The sequence below is a fragment of the Populus euphratica genome, unplaced genomic scaffold, assembly GCF_000495115.2.
Source record: "Populus euphratica unplaced genomic scaffold, PopEup_1.0 scaffold123.1, whole genome shotgun sequence".
Classification (NCBI taxonomy): Eukaryota; Viridiplantae; Streptophyta; class Magnoliopsida; order Malpighiales; family Salicaceae; genus Populus; species Populus euphratica.
The window spans coordinates 108,874-134,476 of NW_011499924.1; the positions used below are offsets into that span (position 1 = coordinate 108,874).

Here is a 25,603-nt window from a genome sequence, read left to right on the forward strand (position 1 = left end):
GTATTTGTTTGGAGATATTCTAAGAAAACTAGTGTATTGTTTAACATTACAGTCCATCATGTTTTGAAAAAAATTTCGATTTTTTTAGTATTAAATTAATATGTTTTTGATTATTTTATTTTATCATTTTAATATATTAAAAAAAACACTTAAAAAACATCCCGTGTGTTTTCTTTTGGTAAACAGAAGTTGCAATCTCAGTAGGAATTACTACCCAGTCACTGATATCTTAATTATTTTGATGACAGGAATTGCAAGATAAATTAAGACCAAGTAGCCAACATGTCCTTGGTTTCTTCCAACTTGCCACAAACATGCAGCATAAAGCTATTTGCAGATACAATCCACCTGTTCAAACTCATTCTGGCACTCTACATTATGGAATTTCAATGGCTTGATGCTCCCGCTTACCTGCAGGTTAGCCTTTAATTTTAGCTTTCCACATTTAAATTGATATCTATTCTGGCAGGAAAAGCTGGAAGCTTTGTGCACAACTCGGTAAAACTCTCAAACTAACATTGCAAGCACAGTGATCTCAATTGATATTTTTACATGAGCAGATCATCAAGAAATTGTGAGCTGAAAGGTAGCTTTATAACTCCAGAAGCCACAAAGACCATAAAAATATAAAGTGGTATAGCCCACTTAAAAGAGAACATTAAAATCCTTTTACCTGCAAAAGAATAACACAAGACAGCATCAGGCCAATCACATTAAGTTTTTGATTCAGTAGCAAATAGAAGGCAGATTCTTGGCTTCTAGTGTACTAGAGTAAAAACAAAAATACAGAGATTTGTTTCCCAGGCAAACTGTCATATGCTGCAAGATTACATAAAATAGAAAGAACAGTTTATCTCAACTCAATATGTTATGCTTGTCATATAACTAATGTTTTTTCGATCGACTCCATTGTTTATAGAATCAGATGCAAGTGAAACACTGGGTGTCCTTATCAAGGAAAGCACTCACTGTTAAATCCCAAAAGATTGAAAAGGAAATGGAAGGGTGAAAACAGAAACAGAAGCTGATGAATCTAGCTAAAAGTTCATCAGACCAGGTCCAGTGATCATACAGTTTGAGAGACACAACTATCCGCAAGCAATGAAAATAAAGCCCAGGTGACAACACCCATTTACATCAAACCGTACTGCGTTCTTCAACTAGCTGGTGATAATCTCTTCAGTCTATAAGGTGCCAGGAGTGATTTTGTTGGTTGAAGCCAACGTACAAAATGAGTACATAAATGACAAACTAATTAATAGACATGATATTCTATCGTGTCTCTAACAGCAGAAAAGTGTAAAAGAAATAATTTTGCAGACTTGAAATAAGCCTAACACGGCTTCATTTTTGGAAGCTAATCCATTACGGGTAACGAAGGTATCCGGAGTTACTTGAGCATCCAAGCAAACCATTCGGTGGGTATTTGCATCTCCTCCAGTCCAACATGACACCAGTATTGATCATTCAATTTCAGGGTGGCCAAGAAAAGAGGTTGTTGTGTGATTCAAAGTCATGCTAAGTAGCCTCAAAATATTTGGTACGCTGTGAAACTGTCAAAATCTGGAGGACTTTCAATTATATGAAACATAGGATAGCCAAGTGGTTCAATTTCAGATAAAACAAATTAATAGGGAAACAACTAAATCTGCAAACTCATGAATTTCTTCTGATTGCCATCTGATCAATAGCAAATTATTATATCCCGTTTGTTGCTTGAAGTGTTCAAACCTTAAGTTATCTTGATCGAGAATCACATACAGAGAACTCATAGAAGGATAAGGTTCCCTCATTTCTTAGACCATAAAATATTAGAAAGAAAATCATATGTAACACGAAAAGAAGTACCATTGGAACGAAATCCTCCTTCAGTTTTGGTGGTAACCCACTCTCCAGTCTCTCGGAGCTTCTTCTCCACTGGTCCCTCCTCCATAAATCCCGACATCTTCTTCTTCTTTTTCTTCTCCTTCTTCTCTTGGTCACTTATTACCATAAACATAAGAAATGGAAACACGAAAGCAGCAAACCCATCAATATATACCATCCATAGAAAGAAGAAAGTAAAGAGACACTAGAGTTGAGAAGGGAACATACATGGGCTTCTCATAGTCACGATAACTGCCAGCACCAACGACGCGTTCAATATTCATAAGATTGAGCTGTTGTTGTAGCCTGTCTTGGACTCTTTTCTTTCTTGGTAGTGGTAGAGTAGTGGTGCTTTTGGTTCTGGTACTTGTTGTTGTCGTGGGAACTGGAACTGGAAGTGAAGGAGGCTTAGGATCAGTGTTGGATTGTGGGGATGGAGAGTTTGTATTTCTGGGAAGAGAAGCAAATACTACTGGTGTTTTGGTTATAGAGTGGCAGGATAAGCAAGCCATGCCCCTGATGTTTTTGTGTCTCTGTTTGTTCCTCAGTGTCTGACTCTGTTAGAGATAAACAAAATTTTCTAAATTAAATTTATAGATATTTTATGTCACACTCAATGTTTCTTTAAGATGTTCAGTAATTTATGCATATATTATAAATATATCATTTTCTTTATTTGTTTCTCTTGTTCGTAATTTTCTTGAATTTATTTAAAACTTTAAAAATAGGTCCTTGTTGAGCCTGGGACTGCCAGGGAAGTGGGCTTATCTTTTTCTTTTTTCGCTGCAATCTTTCCACATGCACACATCTCTTATCCGGATTAGAAACAAAATGCTGAAGTAACAAAGGTAGAGCGGCAAATGGGAGGATAAGGAAATCAAGTTAAACTGCACTACGAATAGAGGCATGATATCACCATAGCTTAACAAGACCCATCGAAGAAATCTCATCTTTGTAGATTCATATATTTCATTAGGTGATTCTACAAAGGGGGTGAAATTTTATCAAGAGTCATAAATGCATTCAATTCTTTGCTACTGTCTCCCGGTAACTATGGACTTCAGATTTTTTTCTAATCATGTAGGTAAGTTCCTCAGCAAACGAAGAGCTCGTTTCCATTGTGACCTTTCCGACAGAATAATTCTTCTTAAGGGTGGCACTGCCCCAGCAGCTATAATTGCAGCATGATTTTCGCTGTCCATGCTCAGATTATATAGTATGGATAAGGCTGCTTCGACGGCCTTCTCACTTCCTCTATTAGTTTCACCAACGGAAATATTAGTTTCACCAACGGAAATATTCCTCCTTCAGAAGCAACAGTTCGAGTGGCATCTACCATTCCCTCGGAAATTATCCTGTAGAGTTCTACAACTGCAGCTTCTTGTGCTTCTAGAGAGAAAGCAGATCTGATTTGCTCTATTAGTCTTGGTATCTTCTCGTAAAGGGTAACTTCCATGTCGATCGGACACTCGAAGTCCAGGATGGAAATAGGACCATACAAAGAGTCGATTTTAACAAGACAAGCAGCAACCCAATCTTTGTACCGAAGAGGAATGTTTGATTTCAGGATTTTATGGAGCAATTTAGTGAAATGGGCAGAGTTTATAGCGCGCCGAAACTGTTCCAAATCGAGAAGTTTTGTGAGTAACCGAAAAGCTGCTGATATAGCAAGACCAACTTCTTCAACTTGAATGGCGTGTATTTCTGTCTGCTGGCTCTCAACTTCAGATTCTAATTCTGCCAAAAAAAAAATAAAAAAAAATATCATAATCTGAAACATTACAATCAATGACAAATTACACAGCATACAGCAAAGTAAATAAACGAAATGTGATCCATAACAATCAAAATGCGTCAATATAGTTAGGAGTTTCAATTAAACACATTTTTTGTTACTGAAGAAACCAAGATCGTTTTGTAAACTTTCCCATACATGCAAAATTGGCAAGGTTCAACTTCTGAAATTAGAGAAAAGATGCATCACTTTTAGCATGAAAAGAGGAACTTTAGTCATCCCCTGATTATTATAACCAAGTGCTAATTTATCGTGTTACCACTCAATCAAGCCCAAGGGTTTCCAGAAAGAAAATACAATAGAAACATAATAAAAGAAACGCCAATTCTAAAGAAAATACTAGAATCACAGTTGGCTTCTTCGGAAACTTTAGCTAGTTAAAGGGATAGGTAAATGACCAGGAATTTATCGCAAAACACTACTGATAAGGGCTCCCTATTTTATTTTTTATTTTCTTTGGCTCCACGTTTACACGTGCTTGATAGAATCAAAACAGAAAACAAATAGAAACCTATAAATTATTGGCCAGAACACCAAGATGCTGTCATCATTCATCATAAGCAAGAAAAACCAATATTAAACACCATCAACATATCTGCACGGCCTAAATAAACATCAAGAAACCATTGCTTGGAAAAGCTTCTTCAATCAATATACACGATGCATTGGCAGTGAGTAGACAGAACTAGCCTTTTGTTGCGGACTGGCATCAATGGCACCACTTCCACCGCCATCACCACAGACCCTGGTAAGCACTGTACGGTTGGAGCACAATTTGGGGTTGGACTTAATATGAAAATGGGAAGAGAGTGATGATTTTCTTCTTGTGGGTCTGGTAGCTTCCAAGAGGGTATTGAAGGGAGTGTATAGGAGAGGAGGGAGGTTGAGATTGAGCTGAGCTGAGATTGTTGAAGCAATCATTTTTTTTCCGGCTAAAACTGCAAAAGAAAAGGAGAAAAATTCAGAGAGATGAGAGCTTCGAGAGGTTTTAAGGGCTTATGTTGTCTGTATCTTTTACCGGATCTGAGTTCTTTAAGTCAATCTTGAGAGGGAAAAAAAGGTCCCATGCTCCTACATCAGTTTCGCACCATACAGAGCGGCAAACAAAGAGAGAGTGGTGGTAGATTTCTTCTCAGAATCACCTCCTTTTTCCATTTTATTTTATAAATAAAATCTCATCAAATACAGTAAGTAAATAACCATGCGAGAAAATGTCGCGGCAGACAACTTTTACGGCTGATTGTTTCTGTATTTAAAAAACAATTAAAAAAAAAAAAAATTATTAATTTTAAATTAATATACTTTTAGTATTTTTAAATTATTTTAATATCCTAATATTAAAAATAATTTTTTAAAAATAAAAAAATTTAATATATATTTTAATATAAAAAATTATTTAAAAAATAATCATTATTACACTTTCAAAAAAATATTTAATATATCACAGATATCAAGACCTTTAAGTATTATTATTTTATTTTTATTAGTGATAGGGAATAACCGATCCCCAAAAAATTTAATAAATTCTTTTAGACAACATCCTCAATTCCTCATATTTAAATTTAAAAAATTAAAAAAAAAAGCGTTATTTAGTATTTACTATCAAAACAATTCATTAAAGTTAAATCAATAAATCTTAAATTCCTGAAGTCTCGCATGTTTTAGAATGAGGGGTGGGGAATTTGAGATGCCAGTATTTAATATAAGGTGCCAAGGACTGGATGGACACCAGCCCAGCCGAGCATACATTGATGATAAGCTCTCTCTCTCTCTCTCTCTCTCTCTCTGTTTTTCTTTTTCTTTTTTCTTTTTTCTTTTCTCTTTTGATCAAATTGATTTTTTTGTTGTGTGGCAGATAATGGGTAGAATATGGTACAAGAACAATAAGGAAATGGCGGGTCAATGGTGCATCTTATCCTTTTAGCCCTTTAGTCCAATATCATGTCCTCAACTCTTCTTTTTTGTACTGTATAAATGCCATCCTTCATTCAATTACCGTTAGAAACCGTTAGTGATGGTTCATGGGAGTGTTTGGATTAGTTATAATGATTTTTTTAAAATATTTTTATTTAAAAATATATTAAAACAATATTTTTTATTTTTTAAAATTTATTTTTAATATCAGTATATTAAAACAATTTAAAAACATATAAAAAATCAAATAAAAAAATTCAAAAACTTGAAAAATTATAATTCAACCGCAATACTAGATACACTTTAAATTAAGCCATTATATGTTAAAAATAACAAAATTTGATATTTATTTATCTTAATAACTTTGTATTATGTTTAATAGAAGGGTCAAATGGTTACAAAAATAAAAAGCTGGGAATGTTATTACTTATTAGCTTATTTTGTTAAAATAAATAAATATATATTTCTATAGTAGGACTAAATTGAAACAAAATTAAGAGTAGGTGGATCAAATCCACCATTAACCCAACAATGGCCTGCTTAGATGTTTACCAATCCTTATGGTTAAGATGGATGGCCAAAAACAGGCAAAAAGGCCTCCACTACTATCTTGCAAGATGATCATAATCCAGTCGAACTTCTTGTGGCCTTGAATGAAAACACGACTAATATTTGAAGTTCTATTCATTGGCCTTTCCTTTTTCTTGTTTTCTCTACCCTGAAAATCCCTGCCTCAAGGAGCCCCGTTCATCCTATGCCATGAAACTGAACGCTTAAAAAGGATAAGGAAACACAGAAAGAGCTCTAACATGAGCTATTGTTTCAGCTTCCAAAGCCCCAAGGCTTTGCCTCCTCTCTCTTCTCAGCGCAGAAGAACTTCTCTGTGTACTACAGCTAAATACAAACCATTCCACAATACCAAGCTTGTTAAGGTAGACTATTTTCTTCTTCTGCACTTTAAATGTTCTTACATGTTTTTTTAATTTCACATCTATGTTTGAGAAAGTTCTAAGCAAATTATAAAAATAAAAAAATAAAAAAAAATTGGACGTCTCCGTTTGTTTAAAGCAGAAAGTTACAAGCGTTAGCAGAAAGCCTGAAGACCACGATCAAGCAAACAAGTCTAGCTTGGCAATTCAGTTTGCTGCACTTTTAGCTACTGTAAGCCTTTTCTGTCTTTAACCCTTCTTTTTTATGCTTATTGGTGAAAATTAAAAAAAAAAAACCTTAGTCTTTCATGAGAATTACTTCGATTGGAACAATTCCATCAGATTGAGCGGCCCGCATTTGCCATCACTGGAGTGAATAATCCTGAAGATTTGACATCGGTTTTGATACAATTGGCTATTGTTACCTTTTGTTACTTCATTCTGATGCCAGTGAGTGAATTCCTTCATTTCCACTCTTTTTCTCGATAAATCGTATCTTCTTCTTTTTTTTTCCTGGGTACTTAATTATTAAATCTCATTTTCCACTTTTTTCTGTTCGGTGCTGAATACTATTTATGCGTTTTTCTTTTAATTTTTATGGTAATTATACGGCAGCCTATCATCTTGAACTGGCTTTGGAAAAGATTGTACAGGAGAAAGCTTTTGGAGACGTATTTGCAATTCATGTGCGTCTTCATTTTCTTTCCAGGGTGAGTTGTATTTTCAATTTTAAGCTAGTATACTGTAAGTTCATTTCACCTAGAATAATGTTCATCTGACACATGGAACTATTTTCGCCCATGTGCAGGATATTGCTGTGGGCACCATTTCTGAACTTCAGGAAATTTCCTCGGGATCCATCCTTGCAGTACCCATGGTCCAAACCCGAAGATCCTTCAAAAATCAAGAACGATTATCTGAGGTACCCCTGGGCTACACCTGAAGATTATGATTAGAAACAGCAGGCCCTTGGCAAGCTTACATGCTAAAGGGGTCTGTTACCTGCACAATTTACACAAGCATTTGAACTCCAGTTGTTGAAATACTTTCAGCTCAGCCCGGGCGATTTTCTTTTGTCCATAACTTTGTGGGAAATGCCAAGAAACTAGGAGAACTAGAATTTAATCATTGACATTGTTTTTATCGAGATCCAGTAGTTTATGCAAAGCATTTTTCAACCAGTGTTTTCGTCGATGTAAAAGCAGCCCGCTGGCTCAAGGTACCATTTGCAAACTGGTATTCTCCTTACCCCATTCCCTCTAAGTAATTAAAATATATATTTCAAACATGTAACATGAATTTGATCTCCCACAACCTCAAAATCGAAAAAACACAAAAACACTAGTTTCGATCCACTTGTTTAAAACAAACGAGACCCATCGAATGGTTTCCCACCTCGGACCCATCGTGCGTCCTTTTCTCGACATTGTAACTGCCTAGGTTCTCATGCCGCATGTGAAACACCAAACAAGGATCCTAAATGGTTTATCAAAAATTTTGGCCCTTCTCCGTTAAATATAAAGAGTGCAAAATTGAGGAAAGCTAGTATCCTAAAAAGAAAAAACAAGTCGATGCTTTGCACCAATGGTTGTTGACAATCATAAAACTCTCTCCTTAGAAAGAGAATTGAGAACTAATAAATACAGGCAACTCCTTCCAATCCCAGGCCTCCATGTTTGATGACATAATGGCAGCACCAGCAGCCAATACAATGACAGCAACGGCCATACCTTTAAGGCAACCATGGCCGTGCGATAATTTTCTTGATAGTGCCTTGCAGTGCTTATCTGCCTCCTTGAAGAGTGCTTGACGAGTAGCATCAGCTTCAGGTTCCATTCCTTTCTCATTCTATAAGAAAAAATCATAAACCAAGAATTACAAAAAGCCCTTCTCATAAACCATGGATAGCACTTTTACAGGGTAAGAATTCAGACACAACATGCATCTGTGATGGGGAACAGCTTTTACATTGAAGTTGTAATACAGACACCAAATAATCTGAAAATGATAAAAGAGAACATGTAAAAGAAAAGAGCAAGAAACTACCTTCTGTCTAAAGTTCTTGACAGTTTCCCTCATAGGATCAAGAGGAGCCAGTTTCACTGAAAGCTCCTTCCATTCCTCCGAGAGTCTTTTAAGAACAGCAACACCAGCTTCTAGATTATCCTGGTAAACCTTATCCTGTTTCTCCAGTTCATGACAAGATTAGTTAACATAACATGAGGGAGGGGCGACAATATAAGGACAAAACATAGCTAGCATCTATGAACATAAAACTCATTATAAAAAAAAATAAAAAAAATAAACAAAACAACTTACCCATTGCTTATAACAATCAGCATTTTGGGTCAAACACCAGATGGAAATGCCAGCTGCTTCCTTAGATAACTCAGGAATGCCTGTCACAGATAGCTTATATGTTAGCCTCAACTTCAAGACTTGTCCTTTTCCCAGGATGGGGGAAAGATTGCAGAGTGAAAATACAATCAAATCAAGTTCCCATACTTTCTCCAGCTGCTTTTAGAGAAAAACTCAGTATCTGCTGTGATACTTGTTTCATTGCTTTGCTTCTTGGAGCACCGGCAAGAGCCACCTCTTTTAGGGTGGGATAGATTGCCCCAAACCTTTCAGTAGCCTACATGAAACACCACATGCAAAATAAATTAAGAGCTTTGAACTATAGCACCTCCAATCACCAATACTACAATTGTCCAGATAAAATACCCACCTTTAGTCTAGCTGAAGATGAAGGGAAGGTAACTCGTAACAGTATTTCAAGTGCAGAAGGTGGCATCAAGCGCTCCCCCTTTCTAACAGCACCATTTACCAATATTGATCTAGCTTTCGGGGCAGCCAAAATTCTACAACCAAATAGAATTTTTAAAAAAATTAGAGAGTTCAAAGCAAAGGAGAGGTGTGGGGGTGAAGGAAAGGAGGATTACAAGGCCTACGTACTTCTCCACTGACTGCAAAATAATATCCCTGGACTGTGGATTAGAACTTTTGCCACTCACTATAGGCAGAAGGTTATGACCCCAACAGTACAATCCTACTGCCAAATCACCATGAGACACCTACAACAAGAAGACATGCAAAGTTGAGCTAACAATGACTATAAGTACTCATATTGCAGACTGCTTAAGTCAAACAATCATTCAGTTACCTGAGCTATCATCCATACAATAACCACAAGTTTGTCCTGTCCTTGATACTTTAAACTTTCCCTAAGTGTTGGCAATACATTAACCAAAGCATCAGGTTTTCGTCGCAACACCATTGCCAGAACCACAAAAATTGCGACCTGTCATTTCATTTATTACATAAACTTCATAGACCAAGTAAAGAGTTTTCAAATACAAATCTATCCATGATAAAAGATATAGAGAAAAAGACAAAACTCAGTTTGCAAGTACAGCTATTACCACTGAGGTATTGGATTTAAAGAGCAGCTTTAATTCAGAGAGTAAAGGAAAGCATGTCAAGTAGACTAATCTGGTTGTAAATAGAATGGAGAGAAGAAAGTTGTTACAAAAAAACCCAGATAATGGATCCTGCGAACAACCACAGCTCAACATTGGCCAAGACATGCTGAGTTCTCGTAGTTCGTATGTTCCCTTTCATCAACAGATGGCTATACACCAAATTAAATGTCCCAAATTACACAAGCCGCAAATGTGGCTGAGGATCTGGGCAAGTGCCTCATTATTATTAAGAAAAAAGATAAAAACCATGTTATCAGCACATCAAACCTTCTGGATTGCTGGAGCCAGAACCCAGGAGTAAAAGCACCAGTTCTAGTGAGATATAGGTCGGAGCTCAAGTTTAACCATGGGTATTAAAAAAAAGCAGGCTACTACATGTTGTCTTGTGGATGCTTCAACAAAGAAAAAAAAGATGCATGCATGATCTGTTCATATTCAAATAAATCATATGGTAGGTGCTCAAATCTCTCAAGACAACACACATCGAAGCCTCGTCAAGAAGGAAGAAGAACGAAAGCCTTGCTAAGCCAGGCTATTGTGGAAGAAAATCCTGATTCACTTACTCAAAAACCAAATTTTTGGCATCCAAGAAGCACCTGAAGTTGTATGTGGTGTTCAAAGTCCATTTTGTTCATAAAATCACTCTATCAGATTCTTACTGAAAACCACCTTCCAAATGCTTTTGTGAGAGATGATCCTATGCATTGAATTCCTAAAGCACCCTATCATTATTAAAAGAAACCTAAAATGTAGTAATCAGATGACTGGTGTATACACTATATATCCCAACTGAAAGGATAACAACGTACCAGATATAAGAAAGGGAATCACATTGCCTACATACTCCAAATAGAGCTTTTCATGATGCTTCATGAAAAAATCATCTTTGGCACCTGATTTGACCAAAATGGCTTTGATATGTATATTTCTGACAGAAGCCTTTATGGAACATCTCAAGTTTCTGACATTGCAACTAATAGGGGCATGTCAAACCTGGCCTTCACAGCTAAAAAAACAATGCCACAGCTAAAATATAGCAATCTAAGTTCTTAAGTTTCAAGCCTAAATTTGACCATCTCCAATTTTATGTCAGGAGGAATGGCGGTTATGGAACAACAACATAATTGGTAACCCACCAGATGATGGCCTGCATTCACCAGTGGTTGGTTTACGAGTCAATTAATAGTAAATGGATTTCAAGATGTAAGTTCAAGTGTGTTGACTACCAAATTAGTACTAGAAAGAAGCCCGTGCTTGCACCTCTGTTTTTAGGACGGACACCACTTCAAGGAGAGAAACAAAGTGCAACTCAAATGAAAAACAGGTTGATGTTTATAAATTTAAATTTTAGGGTTCATGAGCCTGGCATCAAGTCAGCACCAAGCTCATTTGAGGCTCCTGCATCTACTTGCACAGCTTGTGCATCGTTAACACACAGACGTAAGGGAAAGCTATCCATGAAAATATGACAAAGGCAGCATATTTCCATTAAGAAATTGAGATCAGTAGGGTTAAGAAGTCCACAGTCCTGAAGCCCATACACATCAAGTAATATGCAAGGGTTAGGGACTGATAGTAATTACGGGGGTTGGAACCTCTCCATTGGCACATGTTTGCCCCTCAAAGACTGTTCTCATAGATGCCACATAAATTAATTCGATGTGTCAAGGTTTCAATTTTTGGCATGGCGAGCTGCCAGTAATTACTGCTTTTTAATGAATATAACCTATGCTTCCGTGTTAATCACATACAAATGACAACCAGTGTTTGCAGGAAAAGATGAATTCATCTAATAAAATCAAAATGCAAAAGTTCTTATTTCTTTCCATCTCCTCAATCCTCCAGAATAACATGACAAATGTACAAATGTCAGTACCAGTGTACCATATATTGTTTCATGTCTAAATATATGATTCAATGAAAATTAAGAACGCATTGATTTTTAGAAGCTCGGGACATCAAAGGCATGACACCATTCTAAAAGAGTGTAAAATATATGAATATATCTCCAAATTGAACCAAGAACTTTGTAACATACACATAGTAAACTCTATATTAGTGTACCTGCAGAATTAGCCTAAGCGCAGGGAACCTCTGAACATTCATGCAAATCAGAAAAATCCACAACTCGATAATGTCATGCATCAGACCAATGTTCAGGCAAGTGTAAGACACAAAGTAGAAATACCACAGTAATATTTCCAGCAACTCACCTGAGATTTTGATGATGCTTGCTGAGTGCCCTTTTTAGAGCCTTTAGAACCACCTTGCTGGCTTGCCAAGTCTGCAAGAATGCTGTCTAAACACCATAGTACAAATGAACCAAGCGCTGCAATGGACAGTTGGTTAATCCAGTCAGCTGCTGTTTTATAAACAGCATCAGAAATATGAGACAGTGGAATCTGTTGAAGAATACAACAACCAATAATTAGTTTGAGAACAATGGCAAAGAAAATCAATAATTTCTTAAGCTTTCACTGGATATCTACAATGATCAAAAGAATACATGTGAGACAGGCAGTAAAGATAATCAAATACCAGAATGTACAGCAAGTCACATACATAACACCTGATTATGCTGATATCAAATTCATAAAAATGCCATCTCTTTACAAATCAATGCAATGCTAACAGAGCGAGAATGCAGTGCAGATAGACAATCCATACTTAACAGCTTAAATTCAATCAAATTGAAGTTTTGAAATTTGTTATACCAGCCTATGACAGAATTTAATATCAATACTCTCAATAAATAAATTAGAACTCACATCGACGAGCTTGGCCACAGTATTCTCCCTGAACATCTTAACCCAAGGAAATTGCGACGAATTCACTGCCGAAAAAGCCCTCCCAAAATAATCCGCGAATCGCATCAGCAGTATCTCCTGCTGACCCTCATATGACCCCTACAAAAAATGGAAATTGAAATTACCATTTCCTCAAAATAAACCAGATCATTCCAAATTACAGACATGCACCTACCGATATCTCAGAGAGAAAGGCAGCAAGATCGGCGGCATCAATTTTAGCGGCGGCATCAGCTACAGTCACTTTAGGTTTCTTAGGCTTCTTCTGCTTCACTTTCTTCTCCTCAGCCTTGGCATTCTCCTTGGAAACTCCAGCATCATCGCTGTCGTAATCTTCGTCGTCGTCATCGGATCGGTGGTGATGCTTTGATCTCGATCGAGTATCAACAACGGCGGCGGCATCAGCAGCGGCGCTCTGAGATTCGAGAATTTTACGGCGGCGGTCTTCGGATTGAAGCTCAAGAGATCGGAAGACATTGTTTGGCTTGTTGCTGTCATTGGCGATTGGATGAGAATTACTGGCGGCGGAATCTGCAGCGGATCTCTGCTTTCGCTGGCGCTTGGGGTAAGTGACTTTTTGCCAGCCGTGATCGTTGGCGTTTGAGTGAGAGTTGCTGTTGCTGGCGATCTGGTGATTTTCGTTTGATTCAGAGGAATCCATGTTCTTCTTCTTCTTCTTCTTCAAATATTGGATTTTTCTATTTTATAATTTTGCCTCGCTTCTTTTACTTGGAGAGGTAACGACATGAAGTGGAGCAAGGGAAAGGGAAATTTGTGGTTGGAGAGACGATTTTAACGAGTTGACTTTTCACTCAATTTGACCTCTAGTGGGGTAAGATATTACAGTATCGCCATTCCCAAAAAAGTTTACTAATATATCCAAAAAAACTCAGTTCATTAACCTTAATAATCCCCGATTAATGGTACTTAACTGGGTTAAAGCTCCTTTGGTATTTTTTATGCGCCTGATTATCATCTTGAAAAAAGCGTTCGTGGACACGGTTGGCTAGGCTTAAAATTAATTTTTTATTTCTTTTATAATTTTACCATGCTAACATCCAAAATAATTTTTTAATCAACCTACACAAACAAAACGGACACTAGCTTAATAACTCATTACAATCAATTATCATTTATTATTTTTACTAGTACTGCTTTCAATTTACATGAGAATTTGGCATGATATAACAAGATGTAACAGCCCACCGGCGTCGTTTTGCTTTTGTAGTATTATTTAAGCTCAACTTGAACAACCCCGCTGATGTCGGTACACAAAAGCAATGGATTGTAATGATCTTAGCGCAAATCTTCGAGTGTTGCGAACTACGTGGACATGGGAAGGTACACTTCCAAGTGTTCAATCACTTGATGCAAAATGTATCTCACGAGCACGACCTCCAAGCACATCTCGCAGCAAGCGTCCTTTCGGGTGGATTTTTCAAGGATTTATATCTGTTTGAAATTTATGTAAATTGTAATTCAAGGTATTTTTTATTTAGAAGTATTTTAAAAAAATATTTTTAAAATTAATATATTAAAATAATTTAAAAACAAAAAAATATATAATATTAAACATATTTTTGAACATACATAAAACTAGTCGACGTAAAACTAAATTTACTTTTCAACTTCGCACGTTATTGGGGTTTATGAGCAAAAGGTTCGTGTTTCTAGAATATGCATTATTTTTTAAATTGACATGTTCTTCTAAAAACACGGATGATGTTGATCGCTGTTTTCTACTTGTTTGAGAATATAAGAATTTAGGGGTGATTATTTTTATTTGTTTTAGTTTTAATTTAAAAAAATAATCAAATTAAAAATTAAAAAAATAAAATTAATTCAAACCAATTAGTTTTATTTTGATTCGATTTAATTTTTTAAAATAAAATTTGATTTAAATTAGTTTGGCTTGATTTTTTTGATTTGATTTATTTTTTTTAATTTGACTTAATTTTTTTTAGTTTTTTAATTTTAATTTGATTTGATTTTTTTAAAACGTGTAATAAAACCAGATGTGTTTTTAAAATTTTAATTAGTTTTTTTTATCTTTTGATTTTTTTAATTATTTTTTTAATTTTTTTAATTTAATTAGTTTTTTAGGTTTTTTACTTACCATTGTCTAAGACGATGGATGAGTGAGATAGGTGGCGTCCATGTTGAGAGAAGGAGATAGCACTGCTGATTTTCTAGCCAAATTGGGAGCTTCCAGGGAAGATGTGGAATTTATTTGGATCTATCCTCTTCCCGGGCTGTTTCCGCTCCTCGCTGATGATGCTACTGGGGCTGTTTTCTCCAGGTCAGAGGCACCGTTAGTATTTGTTTTCGTGGTGCGAAATTATTTCTAACATAATTGAAATATTTTTTTTATTTTTAAATTATTTTAATATAAAAAAAATATATATATATTATTTTTCATGTATTTTCAAATAAAAAAATATTTTAAAAAATAATTTTATCATAATATCAAATAAATGTGGCTTCTTCTTGTCCTCTATATAAAACAAAAAACAAAAAAACTTTAATTTTCTCTTAGGTGCTTTGAGTTATTTTTTAAAATTGATTAAAATAATGATTTAAAGTATAATAATAATTGTTTTTTAAAATATTTTTATTTAAAAATATATAAAAATAATATTTTTTATTATTTTTAGAACTATCTAAAAAAAAACATCCCCTAGATATGGATAACTTTTGTCCAGTCACACCCAATCATATTTAATCCAGGAGAGTCTTTCTTTTTACTAGAACCACCAATGCTAGCAGCGGATTGCATGCTGTAACTCCCAGAAAAAATAACTTTAAGAAATCCGGACAGGTAAACAAATAACAATCTTGGGATTCTGAGGTCTCTAGGAAAGGCAACAAGGATGGTTCTCTTCACAATCAAGGAAAGGTAAAACATGGAGAAACATATCAATAAATTTTCGGGGATTTGATTTCTTCAAGCAAGGCAAGAATCCCAGGGAGTGTTCCCAGGCAAGAGTCAAGCCCATCAAATATTTGTAAGTGGACAAGCTACTGTTTGATGTTCGAGACAGAATTCTTGGACTCTTGGGCTTTTAGTTCGAGATGGATGAGAAACAAGATTCGTTCTTCCCAATTACACTTTGGACCTAAGTACACTTATGCGCAAGACACGTTTGGCCCCAGATCACTTTGCTTCCAAGCTATTCGATGACCAAGTAGTGCTATTGTGCTGCGACTTCATGCTGTAAAATAAAAACATCCCAAAATAAAAATTATTTTTAAAAAAAATAAAACATAAAATAAGAAAATTAAGAAACTTGAAGACCTTGTCAAAAAACAAAGCAATAAAAAATCAATTTATTAAAAAGATGTGCGGGGCTAGCTTGGATGGCCCAACACTATTGAACCTTTAAAAAAGACCTAGAAGCATGAGCATTACATCATGAGCGCTCATAAGGCTGTTTTTTTTTATTTTGTATGGAATGATTGACATGTTATCGGCCCTGTTTTTTTTTTTTTTTTTCTTCAAGTATGTGATGCATCACCTCCTGGAAACTAGAATTCAACCACAACCACCATGGTTAAAAATTAGGAGGGAGGGTTTTTTTTTTTTTTTGCTAAAAAATTAAATTTTCAGGTTATTTTTTGCTTAAAACAAAGCCTCAAAAACACCATGGGACCTTTTGTAAACCACCCAACCCGGAAATACACAAAACCACCCAGAAAAAAAATTAAATCAACTAAATTGAACTCGATCTCATCCCTATATATATTTTGAGAGAAAACTGCCACCATCAAACTCCATTCAGTTAATAGAACTTATTAGTACTAAAAATAACGATTTTTTATGTTAAAAAGTGTCAAAATCGATGACTTTCCCTTTCCTCTTCATTTTCATGCAACTTCCCCTCTACCTTTATGCTTTAGAAGCTAAAATTCAAAGAAAAACGAGTAGTTTTTTCACCAAGATTGAAATAACAAAATATACAGGGACGTAGAGAAAGAAAAAAGAAAGTATGAGGGTGAAAAGAAACTTCCCCCGAGATTTTAAATTGATCACGGGCTTTTTTCATGTTTTATACTCTTCCCTCGTTTCTCGGTTTTTTTTGTTATTAATAAATTTTGACAGAGTGGTCTTTAATTTGGGCTAGCAAAGGGGACCCAAGGAACGTTAGGCCTGGGCAAGATTCGAATTGCAGTGCCATCGCAACTGGCTTCATATTTTGGGCTCGAAAGAAAACTTGCAACCTGCCTAGCTTCTTCAAATGGTCTCATTTTATTTGGCAATTATGCCAGTTACGACTCCGTTTTGGGCACAGAGATCTCGAGGTCACTAATCCACACACCTCTAGTTACTAGCCCAGATGCCAGAGGCAGCTCACAAGAATATTTCATCTACGTGTTCAAAAGTCTTGATTTTATTATTATCACTGTTTTAAGTATCGTGTTGTTGTTATAACGTCCTCATCCGTTTCAATCCGTGTCGCTGCATGGATGCTCTTCTTCGCCAGCTGGCTGCCCGCCCATCTCCGTTTTCTTTTACAATCCTCTCCGATAGACCATAGGCTCTGTCTAGAGATTGGTTTCCAAGATATTAATTCGTATCGGCAAAATCCATGTTAGAAAAGGAAATTTATTACATGCGACTTGAAGTATAACTTCGAAGATTATTTTTAAAGATAAAATACCCTTGGAAATCCTCTAATTGAATGTCGGTCGTATCACTTTTTCAGCAACAAGGCAATCCTGCTCCCTTTGCACGGTGAGCACGTTAACAAAAGCTAGACCGCATGGGATTTCATTATGGCTTCACACGCCAATTACAATGAATTGTTATACTGAAATTATCATTTTATAATTGAGTGGCTTAGATTTTAGCTTTTGATTTAGCGGTTTTTTGGTTTTTTTCTCTTAATCAGAGGTGATTAGAAGATGATTCGGGGTATATATATTTTTTTATCTTTTTAACATAATAAAAATACTTTTTTATCTCTTAAGATCAATAAAATTTAAAATTGTTAGTCAAGAGTTTACTTGGCTTTTCACTGTATTTTATAAAAGTAGAAATATTTTCTTACTCCCAATATATATAAAAAAAATAGGTTATTAGACAAGGGTATTTTTATTTTTATTTTTTATTTTTTATATACAATAAAATAATGTAAAAAAGTAAAAAAAATAAAAGGTTTTTACTCTAGAGGTATTTTGGTGTTTTTATATAGGCATTTTATGTGGTTAAGAGGATTATAAAAATGTTTTTGTATTTTAATTTTTTTTTATTTTTTAATTAAAAAATTATTGATGCATGTTATATACGTATTAGTATGGTATCCATGTCATTCAGATGGTGTATATGACTTAATCCGTTAGTTAAATATAATAATTTGTTGTCTCCCTAGATATATAGTCATGTTCTTTTTCACATAATATGATGTGTATAAGCTTATAATAGTTGTATTGTAATCAGTAATCAAATTTTTTTATTTTTTTTAACAACTAAAATGTATAATTATTCTTTTTATTTATTATTTTTTAATTTCAACTCATATTCTTTGTATTTTTTATTTGTTTTTATTTATTTTATATAATTTTGACATGGGTTAACTTTTTTATTTAAAAAAAAAAAACGAGAATGAGATTGTTAGCTGTCTAGCACACACCCAACTATGAATTTTAACAAGTCGTGCATGAAGTAAATGAAACACCTATAAATGACGAATTTACTATTTACTGTTTCTACGCTAGGGTATAAATATCATCGACGGTGAATACAACTAATCTCTCTCTCTAATATAAATATCTTCGAACTGCTATTCTTGATAAAGTCTTAGCTTTGTGTTTTCACAACTATAGTAGTTTGGGAAATAAATTTACACTGCTAGTATGGGAAATGGTCTTACCTTTCTTCCTTGCATTGAGTGCCAGCTGCTAGTAGTGTTTATCTTTGGATCTGGTGGTTTACTGGGCGTGGAAATGGTGTCACATCAGTTGCCCCACGCAGCCAGAGGAGATGACAAAACTCAGAAGAGTCACCTGGAATTCCATGTAACACTTCTACTGCCATGGACCCCAATAAATTTTTAGGTGCGTGTACGGGTCTTGATGGGTCTAATTGCAAGCACCCCCCCAGTAATAAATAATACAGAGTTTTATTCGTCATTTATATGGCACGGGGTTAAGGGGATGTGGAGTCGAGTAACTCTAAGGTTCTCAAGCTCAGCTTTTAAATTCTCAGAGTAAATTATAACTTAATTCCTGTATTATCAGAAAATTAGATAATTTATTAAAAACTTAATAGACGCTGGAAAAAAATTGTCATGTTCACTCAAATAATACAATGATATTTTTATTTTTCTAGAAAAAAATCATTAAATTGATTCTTAGAGATATTAAGATGTTTTCACAAAGTTAATTGATTATTATTAAATTGATTGGAATAAATAAGTATTTTATCTTTTTAAAAATACAATGAAATGGCTTAAAATATTATCAAAAAAAAAAATGAATTGGTGTTTCGGGTTTTTTTGTTTTTTTGTATTGGTTTTTCTGCTATTATTAAGTTAGTTAAATGACAATTTAGTATTTTAATAAATATAAATATTATTAAAAATAAAATTATAGTTGCACTTGCTAGCATCCGGGAGACGTTCGTGTCCTTCAAACAATATATTTACCCTCTTTTAACAATCAATATATAGTTTTTATCGTGTCATTGTAAACATCACAGCATTATTTTTCTTTTAAAATGACATATTATAGATTTGGAATTGTGGTGGAATGCCAGTGACTTTTTTTTGCTAAGCTCACTTTTCTCTCTCGTTGACTTGAAAATCTCGTTGGCCATGCAAAATTCAAGAGTTTCTATTAATTTATTGAGATGTTAAATTCAGTTGTTATTTATTTGATTTCTAATTTTTATTTCCTCATTCAATCTCAAATTATAATATGTTATATTTTTCTATTTTATCCCTATTTTCTAGATTTTTTTTGTTTTTTTATTATATTAAATTTTCCTTTCAATTTCACTCTCAAATCAAAATTTTATTTTTAAATTTTATTCTAATTTTTATCATCATTATTTTGATTATTTTATTCTAATCATTTTATTGAATTGATTTTTCTTCTTAGTGTCACCATTCAATCAAATTTAGTTTTTTATTTAAATTCGGATCTTTATTTTTTTAATTGCTATCTCATTGTTTTTTTGTATAATTAAAATTATTTTTTTATTTTCAACCTTTAATATTTGATTGGTTGAAAATTAGATTTTGTGGTTTTTATAAACATAGTATTTCCAATCTAACAACCCGAGTTAAGAGTTTAAAAAGTTAGTTTGCATTGTAATTTTTTTTTTTACATATTTTCTTTTTAGCTTTCATCAGTAGACATTTTTTTTTAAATAACTTTGTATTTTTTTATCGGATTATCCTAATCTCGAAACTTGAAATGCAAATTTAATAGATTAATCCAAGTTTATTTTATTTTTTTTACTTAAGTTATAAATTTGTTGTAATAATATTGATATCGCATACAAATCTAACCTGATTTATGACGTGGTGTAAGTTATTAATAAAGAATGTTTTTTCAAATAATTTTTTTTGTTAAAAATTAATTTTTATATATATTTTAAATTATTTTAATATGCTAATTTTAAAAAATAAAAAAATATTTTAATATATTTTAGTATAAAAAATATTTTAAAACACAAGAGTAGTATTTACTGAGCAACTATAGTGAATTCATATGATTATCACAGTGTGTACTCTGATTGCAATCTAATTTATTTATTTATTCTACAGTAAAAGCGTTTTGATATTATCTCAGTCGAAGCCAAATTATTATAGAAAATTTTAAAAACTCAAGATGAATATAGTATACTTAAAAAGAATTAATAATGTTTTTTAATATTGGTCACGAAGTTTAAACCCATAAGACGAAGGAATAAAGCAAACTTATTTTAGTTATCTCAGTTGGGCAACGCGACGGGGAACTTATCAATAAATACAAGAGCACCTTGCAAAATCCGGACCCCCAAGTAGACGATTTTTTGAAAGATAAGCTTAGTATTTATTCATAAAAAACGATGGAAGTATGAATACAGCTCCCTCCCTGGTCCCTATAAAGAAAACAAACAACGTACCCCTGCAGATCCGTATTTTTAGATCCACCAGAAAAATAGCCGCGAAAATCAAACGAACGAACGGCCTCCAGCTCCCGAGGATGGCTAATGTGGGCCCCAATAAAACAGGAATCTAAACACCTGTAATGATCACGTGGGTTGTGGGCCCCAGAACAAAGCTGGCACACGGTGAAATGGATTGCTACGTGCCACCTTGAAGCTGTTCTGGGTCTACACGTGTAGGAATCACGTGGAGCCGGGGTGGTGATGCATGTCAGTTCGTCTTTTCCATAACGATTTTTTTAAAAAAATAACATAGCTAACATAAAATTCTAGGCGAATGACAGGGATTAAAAAAATATTGGGTAAATAATATAGTTTAATGCAACTGCTGCTTTAAAGCACGATTTTTTAAAGGCAACCGTGATTCTGAATCGCGGCCTCTAGTGTTGTCTCCTACAAAGCTTTATGATGTATTTTGTGGAAAGGATAGGCGTTGTGTTGCCTTTCCAAAGCAAGAAGGGGGTTGAGGCCGAGGAAAATCAAGTAGTGGAATGTTGCTTGTGCTCTTAAAAAATCCACGGAGTCTCATCTTGCAAAATTCTGCTTCGGCGTGGGTTTCTTGTTGTAGATTGAGAAAAGGGTGTACGGAGCCCATTGCATGCAGGCGATGTCGTCTTTAACTAAAAAACTCAGTCAAATTAAATTCAAAATCTTCCACGTCTTAATATAACTTGCAATCACAATTTAAGGTAAAAATCATCTCTACCGAGTTATCAATCTAAAGACTCCAAATTGCAGTTATTAGTAGCTAGAATTTGACAATTTAAGAGCTTTATGTCTCTTTTTTAGTGAATTTCAATGTTTTCTCTGGATATTGGGGGACTAAACACGAAAAATAAACTTAGGGATCAAATCCCAGGATGCCTGAGGAATAGGGACCATGCATGAAAAAAGTGAAATCAAAGGGGCTAGATTATACATTTCCGTGTCTTTTGAATGGTAAATGCATGAAAGGATTCTTTTTTCTTGAATCAATTTTGATCCTTGATTTCTTAATTTTACTTTCAAAAGCAACGTAAAATTTATTTATGTAAAATTAGCCTTTCATTTACCATAGAGAGCATTCGAGACCATGCAAACCTAAGGAGACAGTAACAAATAAAATGATGTCAATATAAACTATAGGGATATAACTAAAAATAAATAAAGTTTGTAGATTAAAATGTAAATCAAAATTTCAAGGACTGAAAATAAAATAAAAATTGGATATAAACAACAATATAAGGAGAAGCTACTGTTAATGAAAAGCAAAAACCTCGAAATTTATATATATATATATATGTAAACATAATTTATAATGTAATTGAAAAGATAATAATAATCTAGATGAAAAATACTGAAAAAAATTAGATGCCAATGAAAAATTGTCTATTAAAATTGACGTGGAAATAAGATGAGAGAATAGTTTGAGAAAAACTTCGGGTCTTTTAATTTATTTTGTAATATAATGTTTAGACAAGGCATTGTAAGTATTTTTTTTTTTTAAAAAAAAAAGGAGAAAATATCTCAGACAAGTTCAAAAGTAGTTGATCTTGCAGTGTGAAGATTACGAGGCACAATCAAATTATTAAAATAGGAATGCTGCTGAGGGCTTTCATGCAAACTATGACTTTTTTAAAAAACAAAATTAAAAAGGTGACGAAAAGAGGGCTGGACGTGACGGCCAGGCCGTTTTAGTCAAATGGTCTTGCCCGTGTAGGGCAGGCCTCTGACATTTGAGTTTTAATCATCAAAAGAGGATGTTTCTTCACGCGCCAAGCAGGCTATGGGATTTTCTCAACGGCTCTGCATCCTGCCAGGCTCAGGCATCTCTAATAAGAAGGCAAGAAAATACATAACTAGTTTCTTAGCTTCTTTTTTTTCCTTTCTGATTTCATAGATTCAATAAAAGAGCTAAGTAGAGAATAAAAATAGTTTTTTTAACCAAATAAGAATCATCCCTGCATGTTTATCAAGAAGAATAAAAATATTGAAATAAATTATTTAAAAATTCATTCTTTTATCAATTAAACTTTTCTGGATGGCTTTTAAAAAAACTAAAAGTATTAATATTAAATATATTAAAGTTGGCCGTTAAAGTGAATTTTTTCTATTGAGTACACATAAGAAAAAATAAATTATACTATTAAAAAAACTATATCAACAATTTGACTATTCTAAATATCTTCTGCCGTTGAAAATGCTTTTATAGGTAAACTACCGCATACATGTTCTCTGCATTCTAACCGAGGACATTAATTGTGTGTGTTTTAATATAACGCGGGGTTTTTTTTAAAAAAAAAATAATTAAAAATATTAATTCATCAAAATAATTAAAAATATTTTAAAAATATTAATTTAATATATTTTAAAATTAAAAATAATTTTTCTAAAAAAAAGCCACCACAAAACTTAAATGGACACAAGAAACATTTCTCGGTATAATTTTTAGATCCACTACTTTAAATTTCAAGTTTTGATTGGACCATCAGATTAATTTTTTTAAACTAAACAAAATTATTTTTAAAAAATAAAAGTTAATAGGTGTAACTAGGTTTTTAATCAGTTATTACTAAACCAATCCATAAAATCATACCAAGTTTATTTATTTATTTTTTTCAATCGGGTCCAATTACAGCCCCAAGACAATTGAATCCTGGATCAACCCGTGCTATGCCAGGCAATGCTGAATTTCAAAACTATGCTGCTCAGCCTCTGTATTCAAGTTGAACTTATTTATGTTCCCTGTCGAAGAGCGCCTCGATTGAACTTCTGGGCTACTTTTTCAAAAAAATAATATAACAAAATTACTTAGTTAAAATGACATGGCTGAGTGAGAGTTTTCCAAGAGAAAAAAAATTAAATGTGCAATTTTTTTTATATCATTGTAATCGAGGTTTTTATTTATTTATGCGTTGCAGCGTGATGAAAAATGTGTTTTATGCAAACTCTAAATTTTAAAGTATTTATTTAATTAATATACATCAAAGTTTTTCACGAGTCTCACTCAAAATCTTAATTAAGAAAAAAAATTGCAGTTTTTTACAGTCTTGTGTTTTCGTGATTTGTTTCGTGCAGGATTTAGGTTATAAATTTCCTTGGTCGTGTACTTGAAATATACCATCATTTGTAGAAGTTGTTACACGCTCAATTTCTTTCAAGTTCTGTAACCATTTCTGGTAATTTTTGGGTAAATTTACAATTTCACGAACATTTCGGACCATATAAAGCTTGGGACGAATGATGCAAGATGGGAATGCAGCGCAGATGATGTTTTTAAAATTTTTATTTAAAATTAATATTATTTTAGTATTTTTAAATTGTTTTAATACGGCGATATATAAAATAATTTTTAAAAAATATTTAAAAATTTAACAGCAATTACACTCTTAAACCCCCTTTTAAAAACAGCCCTGTCACGGACTAAATGGATTGGGCACGGAGGAAGCAATTACCCTTCCTATGCATTCCTTTGAATTTCTAGCCAGGCACCGGTAATCAATTGCTTTTTTTTCCGCTCTCGAGAGCACTAGGACGGAAACTCTTAAGTTTTGAAGTTAATACGTTGCTGAAACTACAATCTTACAGCTGGGAATCGCCACGGTGGTTAGCTCATATTGGACACGACATGATTGAAAATGAACGTCCTTGTTTTGTCAAATGGCGTTTTCACATCCAACATAATTTTGTTACACGGCATGCCATTTTTTTTTTTAAAGAAAGCAACAACCAAATCATATCAATGTCTCCCTGAAACAAAAACAATGTGCATCCACACTTGACTGACTGCATGTTGGATTTCGTATTTTTTAGTGTTTTTCTTTTATGATTTTGATATAAAGATATGAAAAAAAATTAATAATTATTTTAATATATTTTTAAATAAAAAATATTAAAAAAACACTTATTTTAATTTTCTAGTGCTGGAAAGAAGAAAGAATCACTAAAAAAAGATAGGGGCAAGAACTTTTGAAGGACAAGGCTATTTTACAAAAATATACTAATATTGATGCCAAGCAGTTTGACTTTGAAGGAGGTTTCGATTAGAGAGGTTTTATCACCTGATTATATTGAAAAATAAATAAATGGAAACACTCAAAATTTATTTCGATTCAGTTTGATTTTAGATTTTTTTTAACTTGTGCGAGATTAAAAAATCGATTTATTAAGGTTTACATGATATTTTTGATTTTTTTAAAATAAATAAAATTTAAATTTTAGATTTTAGATTTCAGGTTCCAAATACCCGAAACCCGTTTTATCGGCCACCGCAATTTCCTGCCAGGAAGGACAGGTTATTGTCTATGCATACGAAACATTATCCACTTTGTTTCGTATAAAAACAAACTCACGTGGGTGATGTGTCATGCTCCTCAGTCTAGGAAGAAAAAAGACTCAAGGCAGGGCTACCCTTCTAGGCCAAGCACGGCTGATCTGTATTCTTTAGGCCATGTTTGTTTCCCGGAAAACAGTTTTCGGGAAACCATTTTCCAAACTTTCCTGTGTTTGTTTGTTATTAGGAAAGTTGGTCAACGGAAAACATTTTCCGGTCAACAAAAAACACTTTCCAGTCAACGAAAAACACTTTCCGGTCAACGAAAATATTTTTTAGTCAAAAACATTTTTGCTTAATTTTAAAGAAAGTGTTTTCCTTTTTAGCTGTGTTTGTTTTCTGGAAA

General features: G+C 33.7%; 3 protein-coding genes and 1 long non-coding RNA gene across 6 annotated transcripts; 1 reads left to right on the plus strand and 3 right to left on the minus strand.

Annotated features, from left to right (window-relative positions):
- Positions 1-173: 173 nt before the first annotated feature.
- Positions 174-2,459, minus strand: CRR3 (chlororespiratory reduction 3). Of its 2 annotated transcripts, none has more exons than XM_011040308.1 (3): positions 2,095-2,459; positions 1,849-1,982; positions 174-411 (listed from the first exon to the last, which is right to left on the minus strand). In XM_011040308.1, the coding sequence occupies exons 1-3, from the start codon at positions 2,376-2,378 to the stop codon at positions 377-379; spliced, it is 453 nt and encodes a 150-aa protein (XP_011038610.1). In that variant the 5' UTR covers positions 2,379-2,459; the 3' UTR covers positions 174-376. The 2 variants fall into 2 exon arrangements, with proteins under 2 accessions (XP_011038610.1, XP_011038609.1); XM_011040307.1 differs by having other exon boundaries at positions 181-673.
- Positions 2,460-2,732: 273 nt separating this feature from the next.
- LOC105135443 (uncharacterized) lies at positions 2,733-4,802 on the minus strand. Its single transcript, XR_844178.1, has 2 exons — positions 4,352-4,802; positions 2,733-3,603 (listed from the first exon to the last, which is right to left on the minus strand). It is a non-coding gene; the product is annotated as an uncharacterized LOC105135443 (long non-coding RNA).
- A 1,351-nt stretch (positions 4,803-6,153) lies between these two features.
- NDHL (inorganic carbon transport protein-like protein) lies at positions 6,154-7,550 on the plus strand. Of its 2 annotated transcripts, none has more exons than XM_011040309.1 (5): positions 6,154-6,507; positions 6,644-6,736; positions 6,847-6,954; positions 7,120-7,214; positions 7,313-7,550. In XM_011040309.1, the coding sequence occupies exons 1-5, from the start codon at positions 6,385-6,387 to the stop codon at positions 7,458-7,460; spliced, it is 567 nt and encodes a 188-aa protein (XP_011038611.1). In that variant the 5' UTR covers positions 6,154-6,384; the 3' UTR covers positions 7,461-7,550. The 2 variants fall into 2 exon arrangements, with proteins under 2 accessions (XP_011038611.1, XP_011038612.1); XM_011040310.1 differs by having other exon boundaries at positions 6,156-6,507; positions 6,647-6,736.
- Positions 7,551-7,828: 278 nt separating this feature from the next.
- Positions 7,829-13,565, minus strand: LOC105135446 (uncharacterized). The gene is made up of 10 exons (XM_011040311.1): positions 12,969-13,565; positions 12,755-12,892; positions 12,200-12,388; positions 9,668-9,805; positions 9,460-9,578; positions 9,233-9,365; positions 9,010-9,139; positions 8,824-8,903; positions 8,551-8,685; positions 7,829-8,352 (listed from the first exon to the last, which is right to left on the minus strand). The coding sequence occupies exons 1-10, from the start codon at positions 13,452-13,454 to the stop codon at positions 8,119-8,121; spliced, it is 1,782 nt and encodes a 593-aa protein (XP_011038613.1). The 5' UTR covers positions 13,455-13,565; the 3' UTR covers positions 7,829-8,118.
- Positions 13,566-25,603: the final 12,038 nt, after the last annotated feature.

What these genes read in the sequence shown, in the direction of transcription:
- LOC105135446 (XM_011040311.1), bottom strand. Translation starts at nt 13,454, where the DNA reads ATGGATTCCTCTGAATCAAACGAAAATCACCAGATCGCCAGCAACAGC. An exon ending in AAGCATCATCAAAATCTCAG is followed by an intron (nt 9,806 to 12,199) that starts GTGAGTTGCTGG and finishes ATGAAATGACAG; the next exon opens with GTCGCAATTTTTGTGGTTCT. An exon ending in ATTTTGCAGTCAGTGGAGAA is followed by an intron (nt 9,366 to 9,459) that starts GTACGTAGGCCT and finishes ATTTGGTTGTAG; the next exon opens with AATTTTGGCTGCCCCGAAAG.
- CRR3 (XM_011040307.1), bottom strand. Translation starts at nt 2,378, where the DNA reads ATGGCTTGCTTATCCTGCCACTCTATAACCAAAACACCAGTAGTATTT. An exon ending in CGTGACTATGAGAAGCCCAT is followed by an intron (nt 1,983 to 2,094) that starts GTATGTTCCCTT and finishes TATGGTAATAAG; the next exon opens with TGACCAAGAGAAGAAGGAGA. An exon ending in AGGAGGATTTCGTTCCAATG is followed by an intron (nt 674 to 1,848) that starts GTACTTCTTTTC and finishes ATTCTTTTGCAG; the next exon opens with GTAAAAGGATTTTAATGTTC.
- NDHL (XM_011040309.1), top strand. Translation starts at nt 6,385, where the DNA reads ATGAGCTATTGTTTCAGCTTCCAAAGCCCCAAGGCTTTGCCTCCTCTC. An exon ending in TTGCTGCACTTTTAGCTACT is followed by an intron (nt 6,737 to 6,846) that starts GTAAGCCTTTTC and finishes CAATTCCATCAG; the next exon opens with ATTGAGCGGCCCGCATTTGC. An exon ending in GTTACTTCATTCTGATGCCA is followed by an intron (nt 6,955 to 7,119) that starts GTGAGTGAATTC and finishes ATTATACGGCAG; the next exon opens with CCTATCATCTTGAACTGGCT.